The 26,482-nt window shown below is 28.1% G+C and overlaps 3 protein-coding genes and 1 long non-coding RNA gene across 6 annotated transcripts; 2 read left to right on the top strand and 2 right to left on the bottom strand.

The window, feature by feature from the left end:
* Nucleotides 1-10,334: 10,334 nt before the first annotated feature.
* On the bottom strand, nucleotides 10,335-16,235 carry LOC100161013 (splicing factor 3A subunit 1). 3 transcript variants are annotated; one of them, XM_008180227.3, is made up of 15 exons: nucleotides 16,103-16,235; nucleotides 15,994-16,034; nucleotides 15,623-15,709; nucleotides 15,104-15,268; nucleotides 14,874-15,042; nucleotides 14,501-14,814; nucleotides 13,268-13,563; nucleotides 12,336-12,480; nucleotides 12,084-12,266; nucleotides 11,894-12,018; nucleotides 11,511-11,820; nucleotides 11,085-11,188; nucleotides 10,896-11,003; nucleotides 10,657-10,830; nucleotides 10,335-10,581 (listed from the first exon to the last, which is right to left on the bottom strand). In XM_008180227.3, the coding sequence occupies exons 3-15, from the start codon at nucleotides 15,684-15,686 to the stop codon at nucleotides 10,480-10,482; spliced, it is 2,259 nt and encodes a 752-aa protein (XP_008178449.1). In that variant the 5' UTR covers nucleotides 15,687-15,709; nucleotides 15,994-16,034; nucleotides 16,103-16,235; the 3' UTR covers nucleotides 10,335-10,479. The 3 variants fall into 3 exon arrangements, with proteins under 3 accessions (XP_008178449.1, XP_003240181.1, XP_029344115.1); XM_003240133.4 differs by having other exon boundaries at nucleotides 15,994-16,224; XM_029488255.1 differs by lacking the exons at nucleotides 15,994-16,034; nucleotides 16,103-16,235 and having other exon boundaries at nucleotides 15,623-15,875.
* Nucleotides 16,236-16,449: 214 nt separating this feature from the next.
* Nucleotides 16,450-19,400, top strand: LOC100164526 (COP9 signalosome complex subunit 3). The gene is made up of 7 exons (XM_001952193.4): nucleotides 16,450-16,705; nucleotides 16,944-17,204; nucleotides 17,274-17,494; nucleotides 18,275-18,624; nucleotides 18,692-18,851; nucleotides 18,907-19,020; nucleotides 19,090-19,400. Exons 1-7 carry the CDS (start codon nucleotides 16,636-16,638, stop codon nucleotides 19,231-19,233), a joined length of 1,320 nt encoding a protein of 439 aa, XP_001952228.2. The 5' UTR covers nucleotides 16,450-16,635; the 3' UTR covers nucleotides 19,234-19,400.
* A 1,164-nt stretch (nucleotides 19,401-20,564) lies between these two features.
* On the bottom strand, nucleotides 20,565-22,541 carry LOC107882480. Its single transcript, XM_016800858.2, has 4 exons — nucleotides 22,249-22,541; nucleotides 21,744-21,896; nucleotides 20,896-21,057; nucleotides 20,565-20,823 (listed from the first exon to the last, which is right to left on the bottom strand). The coding sequence occupies exons 1-4, from the start codon at nucleotides 22,249-22,251 to the stop codon at nucleotides 20,650-20,652; spliced, it is 492 nt and encodes a 163-aa protein (XP_016656347.2). The 5' UTR covers nucleotides 22,252-22,541; the 3' UTR covers nucleotides 20,565-20,649.
* A 1,298-nt stretch (nucleotides 22,542-23,839) lies between these two features.
* Nucleotides 23,840-25,995, top strand: LOC115033675. Its single transcript, XR_003838970.1, has 2 exons — nucleotides 23,840-24,300; nucleotides 25,832-25,995. It is a non-coding gene; the product is annotated as an uncharacterized LOC115033675 (long non-coding RNA).
* The last annotated feature ends 487 nt before the right edge of the window (nucleotides 25,996-26,482 follow it).

A 26,482-nucleotide genomic window follows, 5' to 3' on the forward strand; every position in this document is an offset into this window, starting at 1 on the left:
CTGGTAATCATAATGAAGTGAAAAATGACAAGTTAGCTGATACAAAATATAAATGCACTTTACCTAATAACAATATTTAAACCACTTCAAAACTAAATCATCGTAAAATACCGACATATGAACACAGATAATTTTCTTACCATTAGTTTCGTAATACGAGTTAGTTAATTGGCTCTAATTTTTAAACTAACGAAGATAAACGTGAACTGCTAAGCATACAATTTCCATATTACGCAATGAAAAAATATAGGAAACAGTAGCGTCATGACTGCAGTGCTACAAGTCAAAAAAGGGTTTCGGTGAAGTTCCGGTTCGAATATTTTCAATAGGTTCCAGTTAAAATATCGTTATTTTTAATTTCTGTTCCAAGTCCTGCATTGGTGTAGGTTGTGTAGGTAGGTACCTCGTACAGTTAAACAATATATCGATTTGGGAAAGAAACATAATGTACCTACTGATTTTCAATATCGTTTTTGCTGAATACTATGTAGTATGTATGCTATAATTTTTATAATTTATAAAAATGGATAATCTACAGGTTTCTATACAAGATGTAACAGAAAGACCTGACAAATGAAAAATTGATACTTGTTAAACGTATAATATGAAAAAAAAATGATTTAATTAAATGGATGATAAGTAACTTAAGATTTACTTGTGTCTGAAAATTTTCAAAAACAATATTTGGAAAAAAGTTAATACGCCTCGAACTAATTTACTCCAAAATAATATTGATATTTAAGAAAATTGTGGAAAATAAACTACTTACTTGACATAAATAAACGTTTACAACATAAACATTTTTCTAAAAATTAGAGTCACTAATTTTGATTTTTGTCAAAAAAAATGTAATAGGTAGGTACAGTTTTAAAAAATTGTAAAGACTGCAAACAAATAAAGATTGCACCAGGCTCCTGCCCGACACTTTTAAAAGTTTGGGGCCACTCGATAATATGGATATCAAAATGGCATAAATGTATGTACCTATAATTCTTTTTTTTATAATGTTAGTAGATTTTGGTTTGAAAATTTTTTTTTTCCTTGAAATTAGTGATAACTGACTACTGTGTAATAAAAACATCATATTGTTATACAATTATAACGATTACATTTAAATATATGCTGGCGGAAACCCTCAACTATAGACGAAATTACCAAACCATCATGATGCAAATTCATCAACTTAAATACCTAATTTGTTCATTTGCTAATTGTTTTTAATTAATCTTAGATTCTGAGCGGGGCGATGAATGTAGGTGTTGATTTTACAATAATCTTTATCTGTCATCACTTTTTGGTGCAGTAAATGTACTTAGATTTTGAACTTAGAGGTTGGTTTCTGCTAGAAAATTAGATGTGGTTGATACTCTAAGTAGCGTAATTAAGAGGAGGATTTGGGTGTCGTATCAATCCGATCATTTATAAGCATTTGAAATTGAAATTTGGACAACAATTGTCAAAATCATGAAAATGTGCAAATTATTTTGAATTTATAAAAATAGGACGTACTTACATAAAAATAAGGTATACAAAAATAATATTTTTATAGCTAAGGGATGACAATAAATTTAACACAAGATCATTTCACATAGGTACTGAAATCAAAAAATAAATAATATTTTTTTTACAGACATATTGATGTTCAAATTTAGATGAAATAACATAATATTTAAACGAAGAATAATTATGGTTTTAGTTATTTTTGAGTAATTCAAAAACATACAGTTTTTATTAAAAAAACAATGCCTATGTATTTTTGATATTTTTCAAACGTTATTGTAACAATATGGAGCATGGTATTACATTTTAACTACTGATTCGTAATTGAATTCAGATATTCAAAAATTATAATTTCAATTTTAATTTATAATATAGGACGCTACTACAGTGCCGCAACAACCACAGGGGCAGCCCACGGTGGTGCAACTAGGGATGAAATGTTGGGGGAGGGGCTGTAGTCCACATCTGACAATACATGAAAAGCAACTCGTGAGGGCGATGCCCTACACCCCGATAACATATATGTTCACATACAATTATAAAAAAATCATACTAACAAAATCAATAATTTATTTACCAAAGTATTTAATTATACCTTATTTTTTAATATTTATATTAAAGTTTTCAAATATCAACAATAATATTTTTTGATTAATACCTTTATATTTTATACTATAATATATACCCAAAATAAAATATTACGTATCCTAATAATATTTTAAGGATATGTAAATAATAACAATTATTAGTAGAAGTAGATTTTACAAGTTTTACTTAATATAGGTAGATACAATATTTATAAAATTATAAAATAAAAATATTTTGAATGATCGATATATCAAATAAAATAAATAATTATTAAACAAATAGTTAATGAATGTAAGTACCAGAGTCCTGTCAGCAATCTTTTAAAAGAACTATTAGTATATTATGTTGTTTCACATCGTGATATAAAACAAAACAATATTATTGTTAGTTTTTGAATATTATTTACTATATATTAATTTTTTTAATGAAAAGTATGCCTATATTATACAAGTATAATAATATATTTGTAATTAAATATTAATAATGCAATAATTACACTAATTACGTTTTAAAAATGCCATGTGGTATCCAATATTATGGTCTTAGGGTTATTTTTCTTAGGGTCGGGGATTTTTATTCCACTATTATCTATCTCTATATTATAGTTCAGTGCATAGGTATACTGTAAAATTATGTTTAATAATCTTACCAAATACAAAATAATTTATATCATACTGACATAAATTGTTTCCTTAAAACGAATACAAACATACAGCTTATGATAAAATAAAAATTAAAAAATTAAATAATAAAAATAAAAAAAATAAGAAATACAGTTTAATTTTTAAAGATTTATTAATGTTTTAGGAAAGAATTGAATAATTTATTTTGAAGGGGCTATTACAAGTTTTCAGCCCCATCCCCCCGAAGTAGGGGCAATGCCACTGTAGAAGGCCGCTAATCGTTAGCTCAGGAACCCCGACGGTGCCCCGCATCTATTTTTTAATTACAATTATTTACAAACATAATATTATAATTTTATTACAAACATAATATTCGTATTGACAATATAATTGTAAATTAGGTATAATAATAAAATGTATTGGGGACAAATCTAGTTTAGTACCTACGCGAATTTTCAATTTTTCTTTCGGTATAACCTACGTACAGTTGTACGACTGTACAAGTTACAACGAATTAACAACGATATTGTAAAAATGAACTGCCGAAAATCATAAGTTTTTAATTGAAAATAACGGGGTGGTCTAAATTTGGCGGTCAGACTTATTTTAAAGTTATATAGCCAATTTAAATTTTTGGTATTTCCATATATTATACCCGGCGTAGTCACTCGCACGCTGCGCTCGCACGGACAAGTAAAATCAAACACATCCCTCGACTTGTTATGTAAAACCACCATGGGTGGGTGTCGGAATTATTATTGCACCATCATTTTTAAAACGTTGATTTAAGTACCTAGGTTAAAAAAAAAAAAAAATGTTAATTTGTTATACTTAAGCTCGGTTAACTTTAAGCGTTGTACGGGTGCGTTAAACACTGAAAATCATGAACTTCGTAAGGCCATACTATAAAAGCTAATGATTTCCGGCAATTAATTTTTGCATCATATAGCTCTTAACTGGTTGCAATACAAGGGTTTCCGAAAAAAAAAATGAAAAATTTGCGCGAGTGCTAAACTAGATTATAACACTGAATTTAAAAAATATTTTAGGGGTTTTAAGGAACTGTCTACAAATTATCACATTTAATTATTTTGTGTAGTGATACTATTGGTAGGTTAAGTTTCTATTTTATAATAGTTAAATAATTTAGTAAATTATTAATAATTAAAATAATACCTATATCGTATTATTATAATTCAAATTCAAAATTATAAACTATTTTGGTTTATTGTCATATCAAATTTCAATGAACAAATTGTTCCTTAACACTGAACTCTTTGTTATTTATAATTTTATTTCCATAAATCACGATATTTTAAGTTCTGTATTCTGGAGCGTTTTCTCATTGGCATCACACGCACGTCACGGACTCTTCCGAAAGAGTCAATAATTAAAGTAAGTTTGTTTTCATATTTATTTGGGGCTTAAATTTACTTTAATTTTTTCTAAAATATATGGTAAAAAATAAATCATATTTCTCTATAAAAAATAATAAAACATAAATATTTTAAATTTGCGTGGAATAACTTTTTGTGATTATAACTACATTGACTACAAATTATTATAGGCATCAGTACAACAGTAGATTAAGGTCATTTTTGCCCAAAAAAGTGTCATCGTGTATTTAAATTATAATAATATACTTTAAAAATTTCATAAATCCACGAATACCTACCCACTATTTTTAAATTATAACAAAATAACTAACAAACTCGCACATTTCGTTACGATCAGGTTATTTTCATAAAATATTTCGATACTTTCAAGTTTCAGTTCGGAGCGAGATGAAGATGGATGAAGATAGCTGTTTCTTCGGCGACGGCGCCACTCTAGCTAGGTTTCACCGGAAGAGTCGATGTTTACGCGTAAGTTTGTTTTCATATTATTACTATTTTATATTTACTTTAAGACTTAAATTAAATATTTATTGTCACGGACAATCTGTTAACTGGGTGACGTAGAAGCGTTTATAAGCTTAATCCTAAAAACGCAATGTATAAAATACGCGAGACCGAACAGTCCAAAGGCCGTCTTCGTTTCACCACGCCAAGTTTAATACGTACATTTTTTGCATATACTATACGCCGGGTATCACCTTAGGTTTGGGCGAAGTATTTAAAACAATATAATGTTATCAATCTTTATTTTTATATGCATAAATACATTATACACCTATTGTATTTTATTAGCATACTCAGTGGCGTATATAGGGGGGAGGTCTCCTAGGCCAGAGCCCACAGTGAAATTGCAAGTTTAATTAAACCATTTCATGTATATATACAGTATACACTATATACCTACAGTTTTTCGCCATGATTAAAATCGTTTTGAGGAATCAACAAGGAAATGTTAGATTGTCAGGACTTGCTTTGATGACTTTTATGTGTTAAATTCACAATAAGATAACATTAAAATATATATTTATATATGAAACTGTCAATATTTTTAAAAAAAAAATTAAAAATTAATTTTACATAATAATTATAAAATTAAATTTCGCAATTTTTATTTGTATTTATAACCACCCAGCTCCATAATAAATGTAAAGTTATGGCTATGTTAGTCGCGCTATGCTGACTATTGATAAATTGGCCCATGGTGAAAATAATTTGTATATACGCCACTGAGCATACTTACACCTATTTTAGTGTAGTTTAAACTCTAGATGGCTAGATACAATATAGGTATTAAACGTTTTGCAATTATATATTTTACTATATAGTTATTATTTTTCATTATAATATAATATAACAATACACTTTAAATTAAATTAGTTGTTATCAAGGCAGACCGTCTTAAAACAAACTCTTTTCTGGACGTTTTCAAAACGGATTATGCTTAAAAAAATTGCACAGTTGTCGTGGCAGTCAGTTGCTAGATCAACCCGTGTGACATAAATTAAGTATAACATATTCTTGTTTTTTTAAAAATATTTTTTTCGAAAAATATATGTAATACCTATGTAGGTATAGCACAAACAATTAAGAATTTATAGTGAATAGAAATGCGGATGCTTATACTTCATAGATATTTTTTTTATTGAAATCATGTAAATAATTTAATTAAACAATCGGGTACCCATCACTAGTGTCAATTGTATTATATTACGTGTAAAATCACTGGCACAAGGTGCAGACTGCATTTTAAAAATTAAAAACATATAAAATAATGTTGTAGTAGAAGCTGGAAACTGTAGTTTATTCTAATTTATAATCCAATAATAAATGTAACCGGGAATATAACTATTAAATTCATTATTGAATGATTATTCAGAGATCACTTAGGGATAAACGCCAAACGTATAAAATATGTAAATTAAATTAAGAATAATTTAAAAAAAATTTTTGAAAGGGACAAGATTAGGTAATATTTAAGTCTTAATTATTATTAACAAATAAATATAAATAATAGATATTTTAATAGCTTTTTACTATATTAACATTCAGTGTAAATAGTTTCTGATCGACTTATATGTATAAGTACTTTCTATAAAATAATTATTCATATAAAAAAATCCTAACAATTTAATGCAAGGATTCTCATAAATTGATTTTACAGCAGCCTTAAGACACTAAAAATACATTTGTACATCATTTATGCACTACACCTACCAAATTAAAATTTTATAACATTTTAGTTCCCTATTGTGGTGTCGGTACTAATACAAACATTAAATTATTATTCGAAAACACAATTTCGTATACCTACCTATTATTATTTATTTAAATACCTACAACTAAACTAGAAATAAACATATGATTACATTCTGAGTACCTATAATAATATAATATTATATATGAAAATTGAATCTTTATTACGAATACTTAACGTTCACACAGAACACAAGAAAAAATAACTAAAAAAATTAAAAAATTAAAAAACACATCATTGTAAAATGAATACAGTCATCGATCCGCTCAGAATCTTAAATCTAAAATATATCCGATACATTTAAAATTAACATATTAAACATTATTATTAATTTCGTATTTAGCAATATTCGGAGAAAATTATAGATTTGGAATTTTAAAATCTAGTTGGTATCATAGTCGGTATTGTAAATTTGATGCATTCACTGAGTATATAATACCTTTATGTTAACTCTAAAATCCAGTGGGTACACATTTTTATTTAATGATTCATAAAATACAATATGCTTTTATAAAAATATACTTGTACTTCTGATATCTATTCACCATCTTAATCAATAATTAAATTAATAAACGAAAATAGTAATTTAAATAATACCTATATCGAATTATTATAATTCAAATTCAAAATTATAAACTATTTTGGTTGATTGTCATATCAAATTTCAATGAACGAATTGATCCTTAACACTGAACTCTTTGTTATAAAAAGTTGCATTATACTATATTCGTGGACTCATCAAATTGACGTACCTAGTTTAATATCTATCATTTATATTCCATGGCAAATCTCAAAGTCGTTGCAGACGACACAGTCGATTAAGAATTCTAAAATTTCAATAAGCAAAGCAGATATGAGCAAAACAACTTACTGTGTTCCGTATAATTTTATTTTCATAAATCACGATATTTTAAGTTCTGTATTCTGGAGCGTTTCCTCATCGGCATCACAGTTCACTCACGTCACGGACTCCTCCGAAAGAGTCGATAATTAAAGTAAGTTTGTTTTCATATTATTTTGGGGCTTAAATTTACTTTAATTTTTTCTAAATTATATGGTAAAAAATAATCATATTTCTCATAAAAAAATAATAAAACGTAAAATATTTTAAATTTGCGTGGAATAACTTATTGTTTTAATAAGTAATTTCGTCCAAATTTGAACTTATAATGTCTGTAAAAATTAACTGTGTTTTTAATAGATTATTTACATTTTTTGGTTACAGTATGAAACTATTTATGAGAATTCTCGTTTTAAATTTTCAATCCTTAGCAATAAAAGTTGAACATTTTATAAATTTTTAACAAGGAAATAGTAATTTGTTAATTATCAATTTGATACATTTTGTTAAAAATTGAACTTAAATTACCTACTAATAAAAAACATCGCGCCTGATTGAAAATCTTTATTGTTTCTCAACTTCTATTATAACTACTTATGAGTAAATTTATATTACGTTTTCATATTATAGATAAACAACGACATTTTTGTATGAATAACTGACTACAAAATATTTTGAAAATTGTCAAGATTATGATGAATTTGAAGAAATTTGAACTCTAAATGCCTATAAAAAAAAAACGTGCCTATATATTTCTTATATTTTTTTACTGCTATTATATCAACTTACGAGTAACTTTGTATTATTTTTAAGCTTTTTGACCAAACGAATAACATTTTATTGACATTTATAGACTACACAACTAAAAACATTTCATATAATTCAAATGTCTATAAATCACTGAAAACGAGTCGAAATATTTTATAATTTATAGAAAATGATAGTTTAAAGTGCTTAAACATATAATGGTCATTTTAAATACCGATGGTTTATAGTTGTTAAATAACAATAAAATAATAAAATCGTTATACGAAAATCATATACAAATCATTGTAAAATCAAAACATTCATTGCTCCCATAGTCTGCTCTAAAATACAAACTAACACATAATAGTTAGGTAGGTATACCTAATCTAATTAAACATTATACATATAAAATATAATATCTGCAACGCTTAGGTCATAACTCATAAGAATATTGTTGAATATTTTACTGCAGGATGTGTGTTATTTCAGAGATAGTATTCGTCAGTCTGCTGCAGAGGCGATTTGACATTTTTCAATTGGTGGTCCAACAAAAGTTAATATCACCCACCCACCTACCAAAATGTCATATTAGGTACAAGAACTTACCTAGTTTTTATAACTTTTTTGACAATTATTATTTATTTAAAACATGCTTAATAATTGTGATATGATAAATTAAGTACCAAATTATAAATTACCAAGTGAACGAGTCGACATTACAAACCTAAATATAAAACAAAATTAGTTTTATTTAGCACGCCGTACATCAGCGCAACTAGGGTAACAATTTTTTGCTAGAATTTTATGTTCATTTTTACAATATCGTTGTTAATTCGTTGTAACTTGTACAGTCGTACCTACAACTGTACATAGATTATACCGAAAGAAAAATTGAAAATTCGCGTAGGTACTAAACTAGATTTGTCCCCAATACATTTTATTATTATACCTAATTTACAATTATATTGTCAATACGAATATTATGTTTGTAATAAAATTATATTATGTTTGTAATTAGAAAATAGATGCGGGGCACCGTCGGGGTTCCTGAGCTAACGATTAGCGGCCTTCTACAGTGGCATTGCCCCTACTGCGGGGGGATGGGGCTGAAAACTTGTAATAGCCCCTTCAAAATAAATTATTCAATTCTTTCCTAAAACATTAATAAATCTTTAAAAATTAAACTGTATTTCTTATTTTTTTTATTTTTATTATTTAATTTTTTAATTTTTATTTTATCATAAGCTGTATGTTTGTATTCGTTTTAAGGAAACAATTTATGTCAGTATGATATAAATTATTTTGTATTTGGTAAGATTATTAAACATAATTTTACAGTATGCCTATGCACTGAACTATAACATAGAGAAAGGTAATAGTGGAATAAAAATTCCCTGAAAAAAATCCCCGACCCTAAGAAAAATAACCCCCAGACCATAATATTGGATACCACATGGCATTTTTAAAACGTAATTAGTGTAATTATTGCATTATTAATATTTAATTACAAATATATTATTATACTTGTATAATATAGGCATACTTTTCATTAAAAAAAATAATATATAGTAAATAATATTCAAAAACTAACAATAATATTGTTTTGTTTTATATCACGATGTGAAACAACATAATATGCTAATAGTTCTTTTAAAAGATTATTGATGAGTACTTACATTCTTTAACTATTTATACAAATTAGCATAAATACTACATTGTATTCAGAAAAACGATATTGAAAATCAATAGGTACATTATGTTTCTTATTCCCAAATCGATATATTGTTTAACTGTATGAGGTACCTACCTACACAACCAACAACAATGTTTTCGGTATAAGCAATAATTCTGTAACTATTTTACAAAAGTTTTAATTAACAATTATAGGTACTCGGAAAATTAATTATATTGTTTATGTATACATGATCTAATCATTGTGTAAACAATTAATAGATAAAATAATACTAATTAATATAATTAATAATATTGTATTTAATATTTTTAACGCGCCTATTAATATACATGTCAGTACAAGCATTTTCTTCATTTTCTTGGCCGATTATTTACGTGTGGCATAGTTTTAGGAAGGTGTGCCCATTTTGCAGTAGTTTATAGCAGAGTGCACGTGGACTTATTCAAAGTAAAATGTAGTTACTGCATCAATTAATTTTAATCGGTTGTAACCACTGCTGCTCCTCCCAAGTTTGCTTTTCTCCTCATAAAGATACTTTTGATTTATGAAGTAAGTCAAAGATACATATTTGTACAAAAATAACACTAATTTATTTATGCTATTTTTAGATTTTCACTCCAATGGTCAAGCAGTACAATAATATTATTAATAAGAGGTGCTATCTGCAACTAGAATATAAATAACACATTTATAAACAGAACTGGTTTTACATTAGGACATTATTAATACTTAAATAGTAAATACATATTTTATTTTATGCAATGAATAATTAGTAAATATATTTATATGTTATCAAATATTACAATAGTAAATAACACGATTTTCATTTTTTACGATTACTTTTTACGACCACCACGTTCTTTCAATTGTAAATGAATGGTTGAACCAGGTCCTATATTATAATAAGCTAACGTATTAGAATCTTTGAAGAACAATCCCTGGAAAAATTATTTAAAATCAATTAAATTCATTACTTTTGCACATACATTTATAGTTAGAATTTGTTTACATACGTCGCATTGTAGTTTTTGTTTGCCAGGCGGCATTCCAGTTAACTCATGAATTTTTGTCTTAATCACAGACACTGTTTCTTGAAGCGGTAATGTTATATTTAATATCTGTCCATTGAGGGCCCATTCTGGTTTGTCAGTGAGAACAGGTGTTCCAACATTAAACATGACAGGACCCTAAAATGTATAATTGGTTAGTGGATGATTCTAGAATTTTTAAAATAGTAATTTCAACTATTTACATTAAACTTCATCATAAACTGTATTTCAGGTTCTAAAGAATCTTCAGTCTTCTGTTTCTTCATAAGCGGTTCATCTTCAGCAATTTCCATTACGTGCTTCATTCCAGGCTAATTAAAAAGTTTAAGTACAATAATTAACCGAATCTTTTTTTATTATTTAATAGTAAAACATTATTAACGTATACATACTGGACCCTGAGGTAATGGAGGTTGCATCATTCCTCTAGCAGCTCCCAAAAATGGATTCGGTGGCATTTGGGGCTGCATTACTTGATAAGCTTGAGGTTGTGGAACTGAAAACATATAAATACCAATAAGTAACTAAGGATAAATATTATTTATAAAAGATTTTGTGCATAAAAAAATGTATGGTTTCAACAAAAATCTTGTTTTTTACAAAACATATCACTACGGCAAACATAAATTATATAATATATTATAGGGAACTAAATATCTGAAATAACTAAAAAGTATAAGTAAAAATAAAGTTCAATAGTTACTTAATTTTAGGTATAAAACAATAAAAACTTAAATCACAAATTTAATAAGTACATAAATAGATTAGTTTATTAGTTATATAAACAGTCTCCTAGTCAAATTAAATTTTAAGCTCACCCATCATCTGTTGCTGTTGCTGAACCATCATCATAGGTTGCGATTGCATCATGTTAGGAGCATGTGGTTGCATCATTGCGTTTTGCATATTACTAGCCATTGACATTTGTACAGAAACGGCTTGGGAAGTAGGCGGATGAGAAATTGTTACTGTACCTGATACAGGTTTTGGACCAATTTTTTCTTTTTCATCATCATGAATTAGACCTTTAACTTTGTGAATTTGGTGAATTTGATCTTCTAGAGTGATATTAGCTCGAGCTGCACGAGTTGCAGCTTCTACACTAGAAGTGTGCCCATCCCATGTAGCCTAAAAAATCAAATTTTTTCTTCAAATCTAATTTTTTTAATACATTTTTGTATAAGACATTTCTATTTCTTACCTTATCGTCTATTCTACTTTCTTCTTCCCCAATTTTTTTACCAATGGCAGTTTCTTCAACACCAACACCAAATATATCAGTACGACGTTCAGCCAACTGTTTTAAACTAGCCTCAATAGCAGCTCCTAGATAGATAAAAAAAATAATTATAACAACAAATTATAAGCTATTTTTTTTCTTCAAAAGTTACCTGGAGCATATACAGATTCCTGGTTCATTTTATCACTGATATGCTTGTCTCGTTGTTCTACCCAACGGGGATCTAATAATCCAATTCTCATATGTTCTTGGACTTTGCTTGCAGGTATCTTTTCACCAGTAATTGGAGATATTAAATATTCTTCAGGGGGTGCTTTAACTGGAGCTCGAACAACTGTAAGTATAAAGTCAAATAGTAGTACAACTAATGTACATGTTTTATATTAGGTAAATGAAGTCTTACTTTGTTTGGGATTGTATCCCTTTTTCACAATAACCTTTTCTGGAACAGCCGGCTGAGCCATTTGGTTTGAACGACTATCAGATTTCGAAACACCTGGTGGTAAATCACCATCATCATCACTGGATGATTCATCCATGTCTTGAACCTTTATTTATTTAAATTTTATAGTATAATAATGTTATAGTACAGTGGTCGGCAACCTTTTTGGACTCCCAAGCCACATTTACAAATTAGAAAGAATTCGCGTGCCAGATAAAAATAAACATTTTATATTCTTAAATTATTTACTATGAAAAAAAAAATACTGTTTAAAACTTTAAAATAATAAAATGTAAAAGTAAAAATTAGTTTTTAATATAATTATAATTTAAAAGTATGAAAATTACAACTGTTTGGTAAAATGCTTAATGTAATTTTTGTTGCTGAATATTGTTTAATATTTTTTCAAATTTCTACATTCAAATTACTTGTGACCGCTCTAAGTACATGGTAGAGATGGTCATCAGTTAAGCGTGATCGGTACGGGTTTTTAATTTTTTTTCATATAACAAAAGGCCTGTTCACACACATAAGTGGATCCAAACATACTGCAGTATTTTGCAGTTATATTTTTAATTTTTAAAAATGATGCAGGAAGTTCAGTAAAAAAAAGTAAATGCGATGCTTTGAGCGAGTTTTTCAGGATTTCTTGTGACTAAATCTATTATTTCCACTTGAAGCTCAACAGGGATATCTTCAACATCAACATTTAACAGATTGACGAGTAATTGAAAATATTTAATATCTTTCAGTTATATTTATACAATATGATTATTTTAATATGATATTCAATTAAATGTTGTAGTTGTATAATTTAAAGCGGGTCGTATAAAAATAGCTACACTGGCCGCCAACCACTATGTTAATACATAAATACAAATTTTAAATATTACCTGGTTGTTGTCTCTACTGGATTTCTCTTCGCCAGGTACTCTGAGTTCACTTTCTGGTGCGTACATCCTACCATTAACTCGTTTTTCCATTTCATCATCACTGTCTACCTGCATATCGTCTTCTGCATCACTCATTTCAACAGCTTCTTCTCCATTATCTACACGTTCTTGCATCAATGTACGCACACCAACTTGATCTGGTGTAGTTGGTGGAGGGAAATTGCCAATTTCACCATATTGAAAGTCAACAGTTTCAACAACAACAAAATCATGCCAATCAATCTGAGCATAGGCCACTGAAAAATATATGGATTTTATGAGATTATCAAAAGCTAGAGTATCTTAATAAAACTTAGAGATGAAGAATTTACATTAAAAAAAATATTGGTAATTCACGGGTAAATTTACCAATAATGTGGTGAAAATGGTAAAATAGCTAAATCTTAGAAACATTGTTATTTTTTACTATTAAACATTAGTAAATACGGTTTGTATTAGGTATTAATGTTGTATACCTACTGGTTAAATCGTATTCTTTCTAATAATAACAATAATTAACAAAAAAATTTAAAAATGTGTCTAAAATATCTATTGTTCTGTATTAGACATTGGTAATTAGGAGTGGCGTGGCGAACGATAATGTCAGAGGCCATGGCCTCTGAAATTTTTCTTAAATAGAGGGGTGGTGGTAGCCAGTGGGTCCCCTAGTAAATGTAATATGATATTTTCAATAGGTAGTTAATAACGATCTGAAATATAATTAGGTAGTTATATTATGTTAATACATTATTATATATAAATACCGGGGATATTTGTAACTTGCCTCTAGAAAATGTTTAGTTTGCCACGCCACTGGTAATTAATACATTTTATGAAATATGAATATTTAATTATTCATATTACAATTAATAAATATTTTAAATTAAACTGAACTATCAAAATCCACATAGCCTTTATTTCTTTTTAAGTCAAAACATTTATATTTAGACTTAACTTTTGTATTAATAATAGTATTTCGAAAAAATATAAAATATGATTAGTACAATAATTATTGATTATTATCTGTTAATAAAAAAAATATCCTTTTACAATTCAGACTAGGCATTTTTGATTTTATTTGAGAGAGGCCACACAACATTTTTTATTTAGCGGTAAAAAAATACTTGGTAAAATTTGTAGTAAATTTTTTTACCGGTAAAAATTTACAGCACTCACATCTCTAATAAAACTTACATCTTTCTTTTTCTATAAGCTGTTCTTCTTTTCTACGTAAAGCATCTTGATGTTTTTGCCATTCAGAACGATATTTGACATCATCTAAAATTTGTTGTCGATCATAACTTTCTTCTTTTAAACACTTCATAAGATCTTTAGGAGGCATCAACACTTTAGTATACTGTTCAAGGAGCTTTGTGAAATATTGAAATAGAGAATGTTGTGGACGTAAAAAGTCAAACTGAAAATTACGTTGTTCTCTTGCCATCAGATTGGTTAAAAACTGTCTGCCATTACGAGCAACAAATAATGCTGTAAGCTTCACTATATCTCTGAAATTTCAAAATATATTGGTTAATGTTTATTGGCAAAGTTAATTATTAATAAATACAAGTCAAGAGCTGATATTGATGGAGGATCAGCAATGAATTCAAATTCTTTTGGCGGATCCTTTGGTACAAATATTGCTTCCTGTACTTGTTTCAGGAGCTCTTGTTGTTTAAGTTGGGTAGCAGTTGACATGCTTTTTGTTTCTTTAGGTGGTAAGGTTGGTTCTTGTGCTAGAGCAAAATTAAATATTTATGTAAGTACTACAACACAATTAATACAATTAATACTTACCAGCTTTTTCCCTGAGGTCTTTGACTTTGTGTACATAGTATGCATGGTAAGGATCGCCTTGGGTAAGAAAATTGAATTTGGGATTGCCCAATTCATTTTGACGAATACGAGACTCAAATTCTGGTCCATTTCGTGCTACAAAACTGGCAGTTTTATCGACAATATCTTGATTTAGAGGCGGTTAAGAAACTATTCAATGAATTACAAACATATTATATACATTATTGCTTAGTGATGACATCTCTGAAATTGATAATGAAATTTGGTTTGACCCTTGCTCTCGTGCAGTAAGACTCAGATTGGATTCTCTCTCCAAAGGTGATCCCCTTAGTTTTTTCAGAGAAATTATACAATAAGAACTTAGTAAACTATTAACTATTGTATACTCGAATATAACCTATCTAAATAGATGTCATATATAATCAGTATATTAGGTACAAAACTTTAGGTTTGTTGTAAAACAACAAAAAAAAATTCAAAATAAAATAAATATAATCAATGTCGTGGAATAAAGGATACTCCTTACTTCTGGCGGTGGATAAATAATGCCGATGCTAGGAACTTCTTCAACACCTTCGGGCATCTTGATAGTCGGTTTATTGAAGGCTGTGAAAATAAATGTTAAAAAATGTATAACAGTGACTACTAATTACACATCCGAGATCCGACTCTGCGACGTGAAACTATATATATTTTCACGCCCTCACACCACCGTCATCGTTTTGCCGGCTACTGTGTTATGGCAATGAGTATACTATTATATTATGTTTGTGGAGTATACTCAATGGTTATAGTTATCTAATATCTTTAATCATGATCGTGCCCACTGATTGGTCATAAACATGACTAAATAGGCAATCATGATCATATTATGTTTACAATAATATTACCTTAGGTGATAAGGGTTGTAGTCCTTTGTATGCGGCGTAAACTAAACAATGAAACAGTATATTATGTCATGAAGACTAGAGACCACAATATTATATGTTAAGTGCTAACCCTTAAGACGATTCTTTACCAAGACCAAGACGTAGAGGTCTGTTTATCAATTATCTGTTTATATAACTGTTTATGGTTTATACTTAAGAGTGTGCAATAGTAAAAGTGTTACGTATACAACGCTCCAGAGATGGCGTTGTGCGCCGTATCGCCGCCGTCGCCGCCTGCACTGTTTATTATTTTTTGCCAATTGTTATCGGCCTTATCTTCAATAGTCACACTAAATCATGGTTGATACCACGTAACCCGTAACGCGGTATAATTAACGCACATTTAATTTTGTTATATTTGTTTGTGTGACACACTGACAACTTACTATGAACCCAACAGAACTAATCATAATATTATCATAGGATTAAAGACTGTAGGTGAGTGGTGAGTGCCGAGTGGTGACTGGAGACGTCCTGAGTTTCTTACTATATTGTACCATACACAATATAAACACATTGCTCTTTGTTAAATGGTTTCACGAAGGACGTGAAATTAATAATATTTATTACTATAAATTTATAAACAACCATTGCGAAAAAAATATGGACAGCGACATGGCGGTCCCTCAACTTGACCAGTTCGTGCTGACCGTCAGAAATTTGGCCAACTCGGGTGAGTACGAATTAGATACATACCCTCACAAAACTCTGCAAAATGTTTAAATACCAATGATAAATTGATACCTACCAATATTTTAATGATTTCCCTATTTTCTAAATTTAGAACTGTTTTTAAACAAATCAGATTCCGTACCAATTTAATTAATAAAATCATTATTTGTCATAATAACTAAAAATTATATTGAATTTACATTTCCTTCTGATATTAAGCGTAATTTATTTTTTTGCAGCTGACAATCGAGAACTTACCGAATATCTTTCCAAACAGTCAGAAACACTACATAAATATATTACTAATTTAGATAGTGTTCTTGAAGCACTTGATGTTCATGAGAACTCAATCACAGTACTTACTGTTTTGGGTGTTAAAGCTACTGCCCAAAAACCCCCGGATATACCAGGAGTTCAATATCATACAGCAATAGCAACGCAAATTAATGACTTTGTTGTTACTATCAGTGAAGATGAACTCAGAGTTTTGGCTGAACCATGTAAGTTAAATTCTAATTTTATTTTTGTAGCATAGACTATTTGATCTCATTTTTGATCTTGTTTTATAGTGGCTAATGTGATGAAATCCATGTTGACTAACCTTGGTGATATGGAGAAACCTATGTCTGCTATTCCAATAATAAGGCGTGCTATATGTAAACTGCAGGAAAAACCATATCAATTAACTCAACTTCATTGTCTTTTATGTCAAGCCTGTTTAATGTCCAATAATCTTAAGCCTGCCTTAAGTCTTTTGGATCAGGATATATATGTATTGGGAACTGATGAAGTAAGTAGATTAATTATTAATTGTAAGTAAGACGCATTGGTAATTAGTTGCTCTACAAATGAGTAGGTATTTTGTTAGTAAATAATATCGCTATTATTTTTTTAATATACTTTACCTACCTACCAAGATATTTTAAGTAGTGATGGGCAAAACAGGTCAATTGAACGATTCAGTTCTTCGGATCAGGTCATCTAAAAGACCTGTTCATATGATTTGTTCAATATTATTCATTCGTTTTTTGTCCTATTTCCCGTGCCCTTTTGGACTTTGGTCCAAATATTGATAAAGTTGTCTATTATTGTATACTTTAGATAGTACTAGACTAATAATGTTTAAATAACAAATTACAAAATATGTTAAAGAAAATCACAAGCTAAAAAGTTGAAACTTGAAAATTTCATATAAATTCTGTGTTTGGAAATAATGTCGTTCATAAACTATGAATGTCACTCTTTGTTTTCCAATAGATTGTGAACGCGAACGACATTTAATTATTTAATGAAATAGAAAGATTTTTAAGACGTTCAAATTTATTTACTATTTAATAAACATTGATTGATAATAGTATAATACTATTATGATATATATAATAATAGTAATAGAAGATAAACTATATATAATAGTAGATTATATTTAAAAAAGATTCCATATACATATTTGTATTGAATCTTCCGATACAGTTATATTTAATTAAACTTAATATAAACTTAAATCTTAATGTAATTTAATTTTTATTTGTTTTCAAAATAAAAATAATTTTATAATTTATTTTGTTTTCAGCCTGCAGTAACGTTTGATCCAAAATTTTTTTTAAGTTACTACTATTTGGGTGGTGTAATCTACGCTGCAATGAAGAATTATTCAAGAGCAATCACATTCTTTGAAATTGCTCTTACAACTTTACTTCCTATGCTGTCTCAAATCATGATAGAATCATATAAGAAATTTGTTTTGGTCTCAATTATACATTTAGGAACTGTACCTGCACTTCCAAAGTTATCACCAGCCCTCATTGAAAGAGTGCTAAAACCTGTGTGTCAAGCATATTTGGATATAATACCAGCGTATCAAATTGGTGATCCAGAGGAACTACAAAGGACAATCAACAAATACCATGATGTTTATCTAAGGTTTGTTTTTATTTTTGTAATTCTAAACTTATAAAGTTGACATGAGATTTTTTGTTAACTAATATAGAGATAATAATAAGGGATTAGTAAAACAAGTTGTAAAAGCATTGCACAGGAAGAATATACATAAATTGACAAACACTTTTTTGAATATGTCAATTTCTGATTTAGCACAAAGAATCAATCTTCCTAACATAGTAGAAGCCGAAGAACATCTAATGGCCATGGTATTTAAAACAAGAAAAATTTTAAATAAAATATTAAATATATTTACAATTTCAGATTGAATCTGGTGAAATTTATGGCAAGATCAACCGTAAAGAAGGTACAATTATGTTTAATGATCCACCCAAGAAATATGAAGACCCAAGTGTTCTAAAAAAAATTTTAGATGAAGTAAATTCATAAAAATATTTATAATTTATGAGACATTAATTATATAATATTAAAATTATGATTTTTTAGGTAACTAATAAGATATCATTTAGCAGTACAGTACGAATGATGGATGAAGCTATTTTAATAAATCCATCGTTTGTTAAAAAAACTAGTAGTGAAGATGATGGACTTTCTTTAGGCCAAAGTTCATCCAAAAGTTATCAAGCATGATCTAAGGCTCAAAAATATATTTATACTGTAGATTTATCGATTTGGACATATTTATGAAAAACAAAAACTATTATAATATTTCCATTGTCATTTAAATATTCATCAATTTAATCATGTTCTTTTACAAATGTTACAATAATAACAAAAAAGTCACATCAAAAACAGTATTTAAATTATTTTTATTTCATATAAATAGGTACATAATGTATACCTAAATTATAATAATGTATTGTAAGTACGTACATAAAAATATATAATAATCATAATATGTGTTCACGAGACATAATTTTTTATAAGTAATTACATTGGGAATATTAAATAATAATGATAAAAAAAAACTTTTATTGCATGTATGATCTTGAAATTCATAACTTTATTAATATAATTCTGCCATGATTAAAAACAATATTTTAGATTTTAAGCAGTGTTTTGAAAGTATTTCTTTGTCGACGCTTTGGAGCAAAAAAAATGCTTCAATATTCAAATTTGAGGGTGATAACCTTTAAAGGTGTTAATTGAAGGAGGAGTCAAAAGTAACATTTCACATATATACAATTTGTTTTTATAGAAATTTCAAATTAAATTTCTTTAATTGGTTATTATACTAGGTAGTATTGTTATATAATGTATGCAATTTGTATAAATGTAGTTGACAATCAATGACACTAAAACTAAAATTTAAAAAAAAAAAATCATAAAAATAAACAAATATTAGTATTTTTTTATTTCATAAAACAAAATTAAATTCACCACACACCTTTGTAATAAATCTAATCTACATAATATATAAATACACAAATAAAATAATATACATCCTATAAAATGACAAAGTTAGATAGATACAACAAAGCTCCTCGATAGTCAAATTCAATTAAACTATATTATCTTGTTATAGTAACGTTTATTTTATAAGTTGGACATAATGAGGAATATGAAGTATAGATACTTTGAAATAAAATTGTAAAGGAATTTATATTAAACAACATTTGTACTTTTCCCTCTCTCTTTAAATATATGATATAATATATTCTTAATATATTATAGTTTATTGCTATCATACTTAGGTCTTTTCGCCAAATTATTATAAACTGTACTACACTTTTAAATTTAAACTACCTATTCACTAAGCAGAATTTTAAAGTTTAAATATTTAAATTTTTTTATACCCATAAGTGTGATAACTGATAACTGTGATTGTATGCTTATGTTTTAATTTTTATAATAATAATTATAGATTTGTAGTATAGGTACCTACAACACCTGATTCATAGTTTATGATATTTAAAGTTTAATTTTTTATTTAATATGTTATAATATATCTTGAATCCATGATTTAAATATTTAAATAGTATTACATACCTATATAGGTATATTTAATTAAAAATGTGAATTACCAAATACATATTAAAAAAATAATTATGTACACTGGTAGGGCTCCGATTTCATTGATGGCAATGATTGAAGAGTAATGTTAAAACATGTGAATGTTGATTCTTTTTTGGTGATTCTAGTTATAATCATCCAGCAGCCCAATGGCATGTAAGGCCGATACTTTGAAAGAATTCTATCTTTATAAACAATGTGTTTACCCTTTGAAATGTCAAATCAAATAAATTATTAGGTAAAATTAAAATAACTTTTTAGGAATAAAAATAAATTTACTTTGGCAATAGGACAGAATTTTTCTAAATCAAAAATGCGTCTAATTAATGGTACAAATAACAAATCTGTGGATATAAAATTACAAATATCTGTTTTCTGGACATTTAATGAAGGCATTCTTGCTGAATTACTTATGCCTCTGTGACGGCTTTCAATTTTCACCTAAAATATAACATCTATTATTCTCATTCATAAATATAATTATAAGCAAGTAGGTAAGAATAGTTAATAACTAATAAGTAATAAGTTATTACTATATATACTATATATATAGATTTTTAGTGCATATAATTGTTGGCCCTAGTAATAACTGTAATAAAATAATAAAAATAAATGTATCATATTGCATATCAACTTCATTTACTGGTTATAGTGGCTATACAAATTACAAACATAATTACAATTATGTGACAACTACATACCTACTGGTAGGTATTATGTGGTTGTCTAAAATCTAGATTATTCCTATAATATTATTCATAACAAAATTTGGTTATGTTATAACTTAAACTATAATTTATTTTTAAAACATTGGTTTGAGAGAATGGGGTTGTGTATAAAAATATAAAATATAGGTAGATTTCCCACCGACTTTTTTTATGTTTAACATTAGTATTAACTGATGTAATAAGATTAAATATACTATAACTACGATATATCTTAGTCCGTGGTATTAATAGTATTTGTCTTGTATCTCTAATAAGTAATTATTTCAATAAGTAGGTAACCAATTAGGTAATTGATATATTGTAAATTATAGTATTATATTACATCAGTACCTACATCACAGTAGAATGATGATAACACATATATAAATAAGTAAGTAAGTACTTAACAAATATTTTTACCTGAAAGTTATTATTCGGTTCAATTGCTTCTAGTAATTCGATGTACCCAAAATTACTATTTGCCAGATTCGAGGAGTTTTTATACATAGCAATGTTAATTTTTGCATTTTTCATACATGTGAAGGCTTCTTTGATGACAAGTGCATAACGAGACTGAAACAAGTAACTAATAAGAACATAGGTAGGTACCGTAGGTTGTAGGTTATACTGTTATAGTATAGGTGGCTACTGGCTAGGTACGTACCTACCTAAGGTTTAAGTGTAATTATAAGGTGTTATTATAGGGCAATTGCCTCCTTAAATATTTAACTGAGTAGGCAATATTGTCATTTTACCACATAGATTTTTAGTTTTACCACAGACTGCCCCCCCCTCCAAGATTTTACCCCAGATTAGGTACGCCTATGGGTAGTTATAACTTAAAGCCTTACTTGTAGTGAGTGAGTTACCTACCTATATATTTAATAGGTACCTAGTTAATACGATGTATTGATCTCATAGTTACCATTAAATAGCTGAATAATAGGATGAGATATTTGATTGCTAAAATTAAAAACGTATTATTGGGTCCGCGAAGTAATTTTATAGTAATATAATTGGGTCCACAGGCCGCAGTGACAATAGTCACTACACCAAAATTGTGCCAGTATCACAGACCCTGATAGCTACCTAATTAATATTTTAAACTATAATATAATTTAAAAAAAAACTGTGGAGGGATACGGATAAAACTGAGGGGCGAAGTCCCTCCCCCCCCTAAGTGCGCCTATGACGGGTGGCCTTTGAATTAAAGTTGCAGATTTCACTCAGCTTTAAGTTAGTGGTGAAAAATTCAACAATGGCTATAATGGCGATCAAAGGCATATAAAAGTTAAGCTACCTATATCTAATATAACTACCTAGTTAACGTGAATATTAATTATGAACAAAAGCCATTATGCTAGGTATATATTAATGTAAATATTATGAAAAAACATTATCTAATATATTAGATTATATAATAGTTATAACCATTTTATACATCGGTGCAGGTAGATATAGGTAGGTACCTAGGTTAAAAGAAACTCAATTTTGGGAATACTTACATACCTACTATCAGTCCATGGTAACGTAAGCTGGACTAATACAACTCAAGTTTTCCCAAATAAATAGGCCTGGACCGAACTCGTGTATTATGTATGACGTAGGTACTCGATAAGATATGTAGGGACCCGGCCACCCGGGGAAATTTAAGTGTCGTATCCCCAGACTGTTCTTAAAACTGTCAAACCATATTCAGTAATTAAGTATTTACTTATTTAAGTATAATGATAGGTGGTATTATATACCTACATAGGTAGGTACCTAGCTAAGATAATATTACTTCGATTGTAGTCAGTGGCCTGTAACATAGGGTCCAAGTGTTGCTCAGGCAACACCTTAAATATAGGTGGGTAGGTATTGATAGAAGAAAAATACGAAATTTTATAAGCCGGTATAACAGTATTATGAGGGGTAGGTCACCTAAAATTATTTGAGTAACACCATTTTTTTTTTATGATACACGCCACTGATTGTAATACGGAAAAACATTGCAGTTTAGCTCGCAACCGATTTTTCGAAAACCTATGTAGGTATTTGACTGAGTAAATGACGCAATCAGCAAAATATTTGTTGGTCGGGCTTATAGTTTCAAAAATATAATTTAAAACTTTTTCAAGTTTCATTTTGAGTATTTTATGCCTACGCAGATTATTCCACGAATTTGCAAGACTTAATTAAAATTATGTAAATTATGATGCATTTAAACATGTAGGTACTTACATTATAGGTACATATTATGATATATCACAATGATTGTAGGTACGTAAATGTACCTATATATGATATAAATAAAAATAAAATATTTTTTTAGTAGGTATAGGTAGTAAATTTTGGGTATGAAGTACTAACTATGCTTTGATGTTTAGTTCTTTAAGCTATTTTAGACTAAAAGAGCTTCTATCAGTTGAAGATTCCAGCTGGACTATAATTGTGTAGTTGTGTGTTAATCAGATAATAATACGCGTCATATGATTGGGGTTACTCAGCGACCACCGACCAGCGTTACCCATTAGGTTAGGAGGGAATCATCAACCTAAGTCAACTCGTGTCCTTCTTTGACGCTCACGAACATATTTTAAGTATCGCATGTATAAATGTATTTTTTAGTATATTATTAATAATTTAATATTTTAACGCATTTTTTTATTTTTTGAATGTGGCCCTCGAAATTTTTTTTAAGTAATAGGTCCCTACGTGAATTAGTATTTAGTGACTATCATTGCTAAAATATATTTATGCTAAAATTATATAATTTTAATGATAAAATTGTAGGTATTTGTTTCTTTAGTTTATAATTAAATATTTAAATTAGACAAACAGGCTACGTTTTCGGTTATCTTAAATTATACTTAATAATTGTTATTTATTATTGTTGTGATTTTACGAATATACTCTGTACACTCCCGCGCATACTCCAATACACCCCCTGGGCCCTGGTTGCTGTCATAAGTTCTCTGAATTCCATTTCCACAGAGTTTGTAATTATATTATATTTTACATTAAGTAGGTACCTATCTTTATTCATTTTAAAACTCATTAAAAATTGAAAATTGCATAATATTGCTTTATGTTGCTTAATAATATTAGCATTGTTGACATTTTTCTAATTTAATAAGGTCTTTTAGTTCATACATTCCCAAAAAAAACCATCATCAAGTATTGTCTGTATTGAAATAGGGTACCTTCAGGGCTCAGGCCTTTCAACTTACTTTGTAATACATATAAAATATAATATTTTTCTGCCAGAAGCCAGAAGAGCAGATCTATCTATAATAATGTACCAGTTTTACCTAATATTATTAGCTTGGTACCTGGTACTTATATAAGTTGTAATAAATAATTAACTTACCAAAAAAAAAAATTGTCAGGGTTCTACAATCACTAGGTACTTACCTTTTACATTTGTATAATATTAATAATTATGGTTAAATTATTATGTAGATTGTAGATATACTAACATTTACAAATAATTATTTACAAATATATTGGTAGGTATATTATATATAAGAGAATCTAAATTCTAGGTAGATAATGGCCAGTAGGTATAATCATAGGCGCAACTTCAACTTTTGACTTGGGGGGGAGGGGGGCTGAATATATTAAAGGGAAGCAGATTGTAATATTGTAATATAACATTTTAAAATTGTATGTCCTATGTTTTTTTGGGGGGGCTATGGATAAATTTGGAGCGGCTTAGCCCCCCCAAGCCCCCCTAAATTTGCGCCTATGGGTATAATATTATAAAAAGATACATATGGGCTATGTTCTATTTGACGACAATATACCTACTATCATAAGTTATGATTCATAACTATTAACTCCGCATAAGCATACCTAATGATTATAAATTATAATATATAATATACCTCTATCGAATCCAACGAAGATAAAAATATTAAAAAAAATACCAAAAACACCATGTTGATTATTGTTTAAAAATATCTACAACTCTGTTAGCTAATAGAAATGAGTATAGGTGAAATAAATGCATGTATAGGTTAGGTACGTAGGTACTATACATAAACTATATTAGAAAATAAAAATGTATACATTTTCTACACCTATTTTTATGCTGCAGATTTTGACATGTTTATGAAATACTGAAATTAAATTATTTCTATTGTTACACAAGTAGATATCTATCAATCTATTTTGTCTATTGGGTACCTATTATACTATTATAGTATCATGCATTGTAATAATAAAAAAAAAGATCCAAATACTATTATTTACATAATAATTATGCACATAAATACATAATAATACATCGTATATATTATAATGAGTACCTATATTTTTAAGTAAGTACCCTGTTTGATTGGAAATATATATATATATATATATATATTATTGTTTTATTTTAACCTTGAAATTCATAAAAAATGTCAAATAAATATTATTCTGCAACGATCTAAAAATGATATTTATTAGATTTTTATCGTAGTGAGAAAAACATAATATTATTGTGTTGATGGTTTTACATCTAACGTTTTTTTTTTTTTTAGTAGTTACGTATATCTACGTATAATCAGTGGCGTACCTAACCTGCAAGAACCAAGAGGGATGGATCGCAGAGAATGCGCGGTAGCACCTGAGCCTGGAGGCTCCCTATTCTGAAATACCTATGTTTTTATTGTAATAATAGGTATAATATACTATTTTAAATTTATTTTAAAGATTCAAAACACACTTGAATTTAATATTAATTTTATGAACTTTATTATACTAATGAGAGTGTCAGTAAGAAATGTGAATAATATATGTTACCAATTAAATTTTTATGTGTAGGAGGTATGTACTTATTATTACTTACTTTAAATCAAATTTTTTAACAAAATCTTGAAAGTGATTATGATCATTTATAGTCAGTGGTTGATTTGGGAGGGCGCAGGGGGACGGAGTCCCCATTTTTTTAAAATTTTTTTTAGCGTACCCCTTCTTCTATTTATTTGAAACGGAACGCTGGGAACCCAACACAAGCTAGTGAAATTGTAAATCGGATTTCCTGATGCCAAATTTACTTAATAGGTACACAATATTTTATATTGTAATTATATTTTATTATGGCCTGTAAGTTGAATTAATATTATAAATTACAACAAAATAACTATAATCGTTATTTTTATTTTTATTTGTTTCTATTGTGATAACTGATA

Source organism: Acyrthosiphon pisum, chromosome A1 (genome assembly GCF_005508785.2).
Source record: "Acyrthosiphon pisum isolate AL4f chromosome A1, pea_aphid_22Mar2018_4r6ur, whole genome shotgun sequence".
Lineage (NCBI taxonomy): Eukaryota > Metazoa > Arthropoda > Insecta > Hemiptera > Aphididae > Acyrthosiphon > Acyrthosiphon pisum.

Bases quoted from the DNA above. Each gene is read 5' to 3' on its own strand.
- LOC100161013 (XM_008180227.3), bottom strand. From the start codon at position 15,686: ATGCCCGAAGGTGTTGAAGAAGTTCCTAGCATCGGCATTATTTATCCA. The intron at 15,269-15,622 runs GTATCCTTTATT...CTCTAAATCAAG, and splicing joins TCCACCGCCAGAAGTAAGGA to ATATTGTCGATAAAACTGCC. The intron at 14,815-14,873 runs GTATTTATTAAT...TTGAAATTTCAG, and splicing joins TCAATATCAGCTCTTGACTT to AGATATAGTGAAGCTTACAG.
- LOC100164526 (XM_001952193.4), top strand. From the start codon at position 16,636: ATGGACAGCGACATGGCGGTCCCTCAACTTGACCAGTTCGTGCTGACC. The intron at 18,625-18,691 runs GTTTGTTTTTAT...TAACTAATATAG, and splicing joins TACCATGATGTTTATCTAAG to AGATAATAATAAGGGATTAG. The intron at 18,852-18,906 runs GTATTTAAAACA...TTACAATTTCAG, and splicing joins AAGAACATCTAATGGCCATG to ATTGAATCTGGTGAAATTTA.
- LOC107882480 (XM_016800858.2), bottom strand. The intron at 21,058-21,743 runs GTAAAAATATTT...GTTATATTTTAG, and splicing joins AACCGAATAATAACTTTCAG to GTGAAAATTGAAAGCCGTCA. The intron at 20,824-20,895 runs GTAAATTTATTT...GACATTTCAAAG, and splicing joins AATTCTGTCCTATTGCCAAA to GGTAAACACATTGTTTATAA.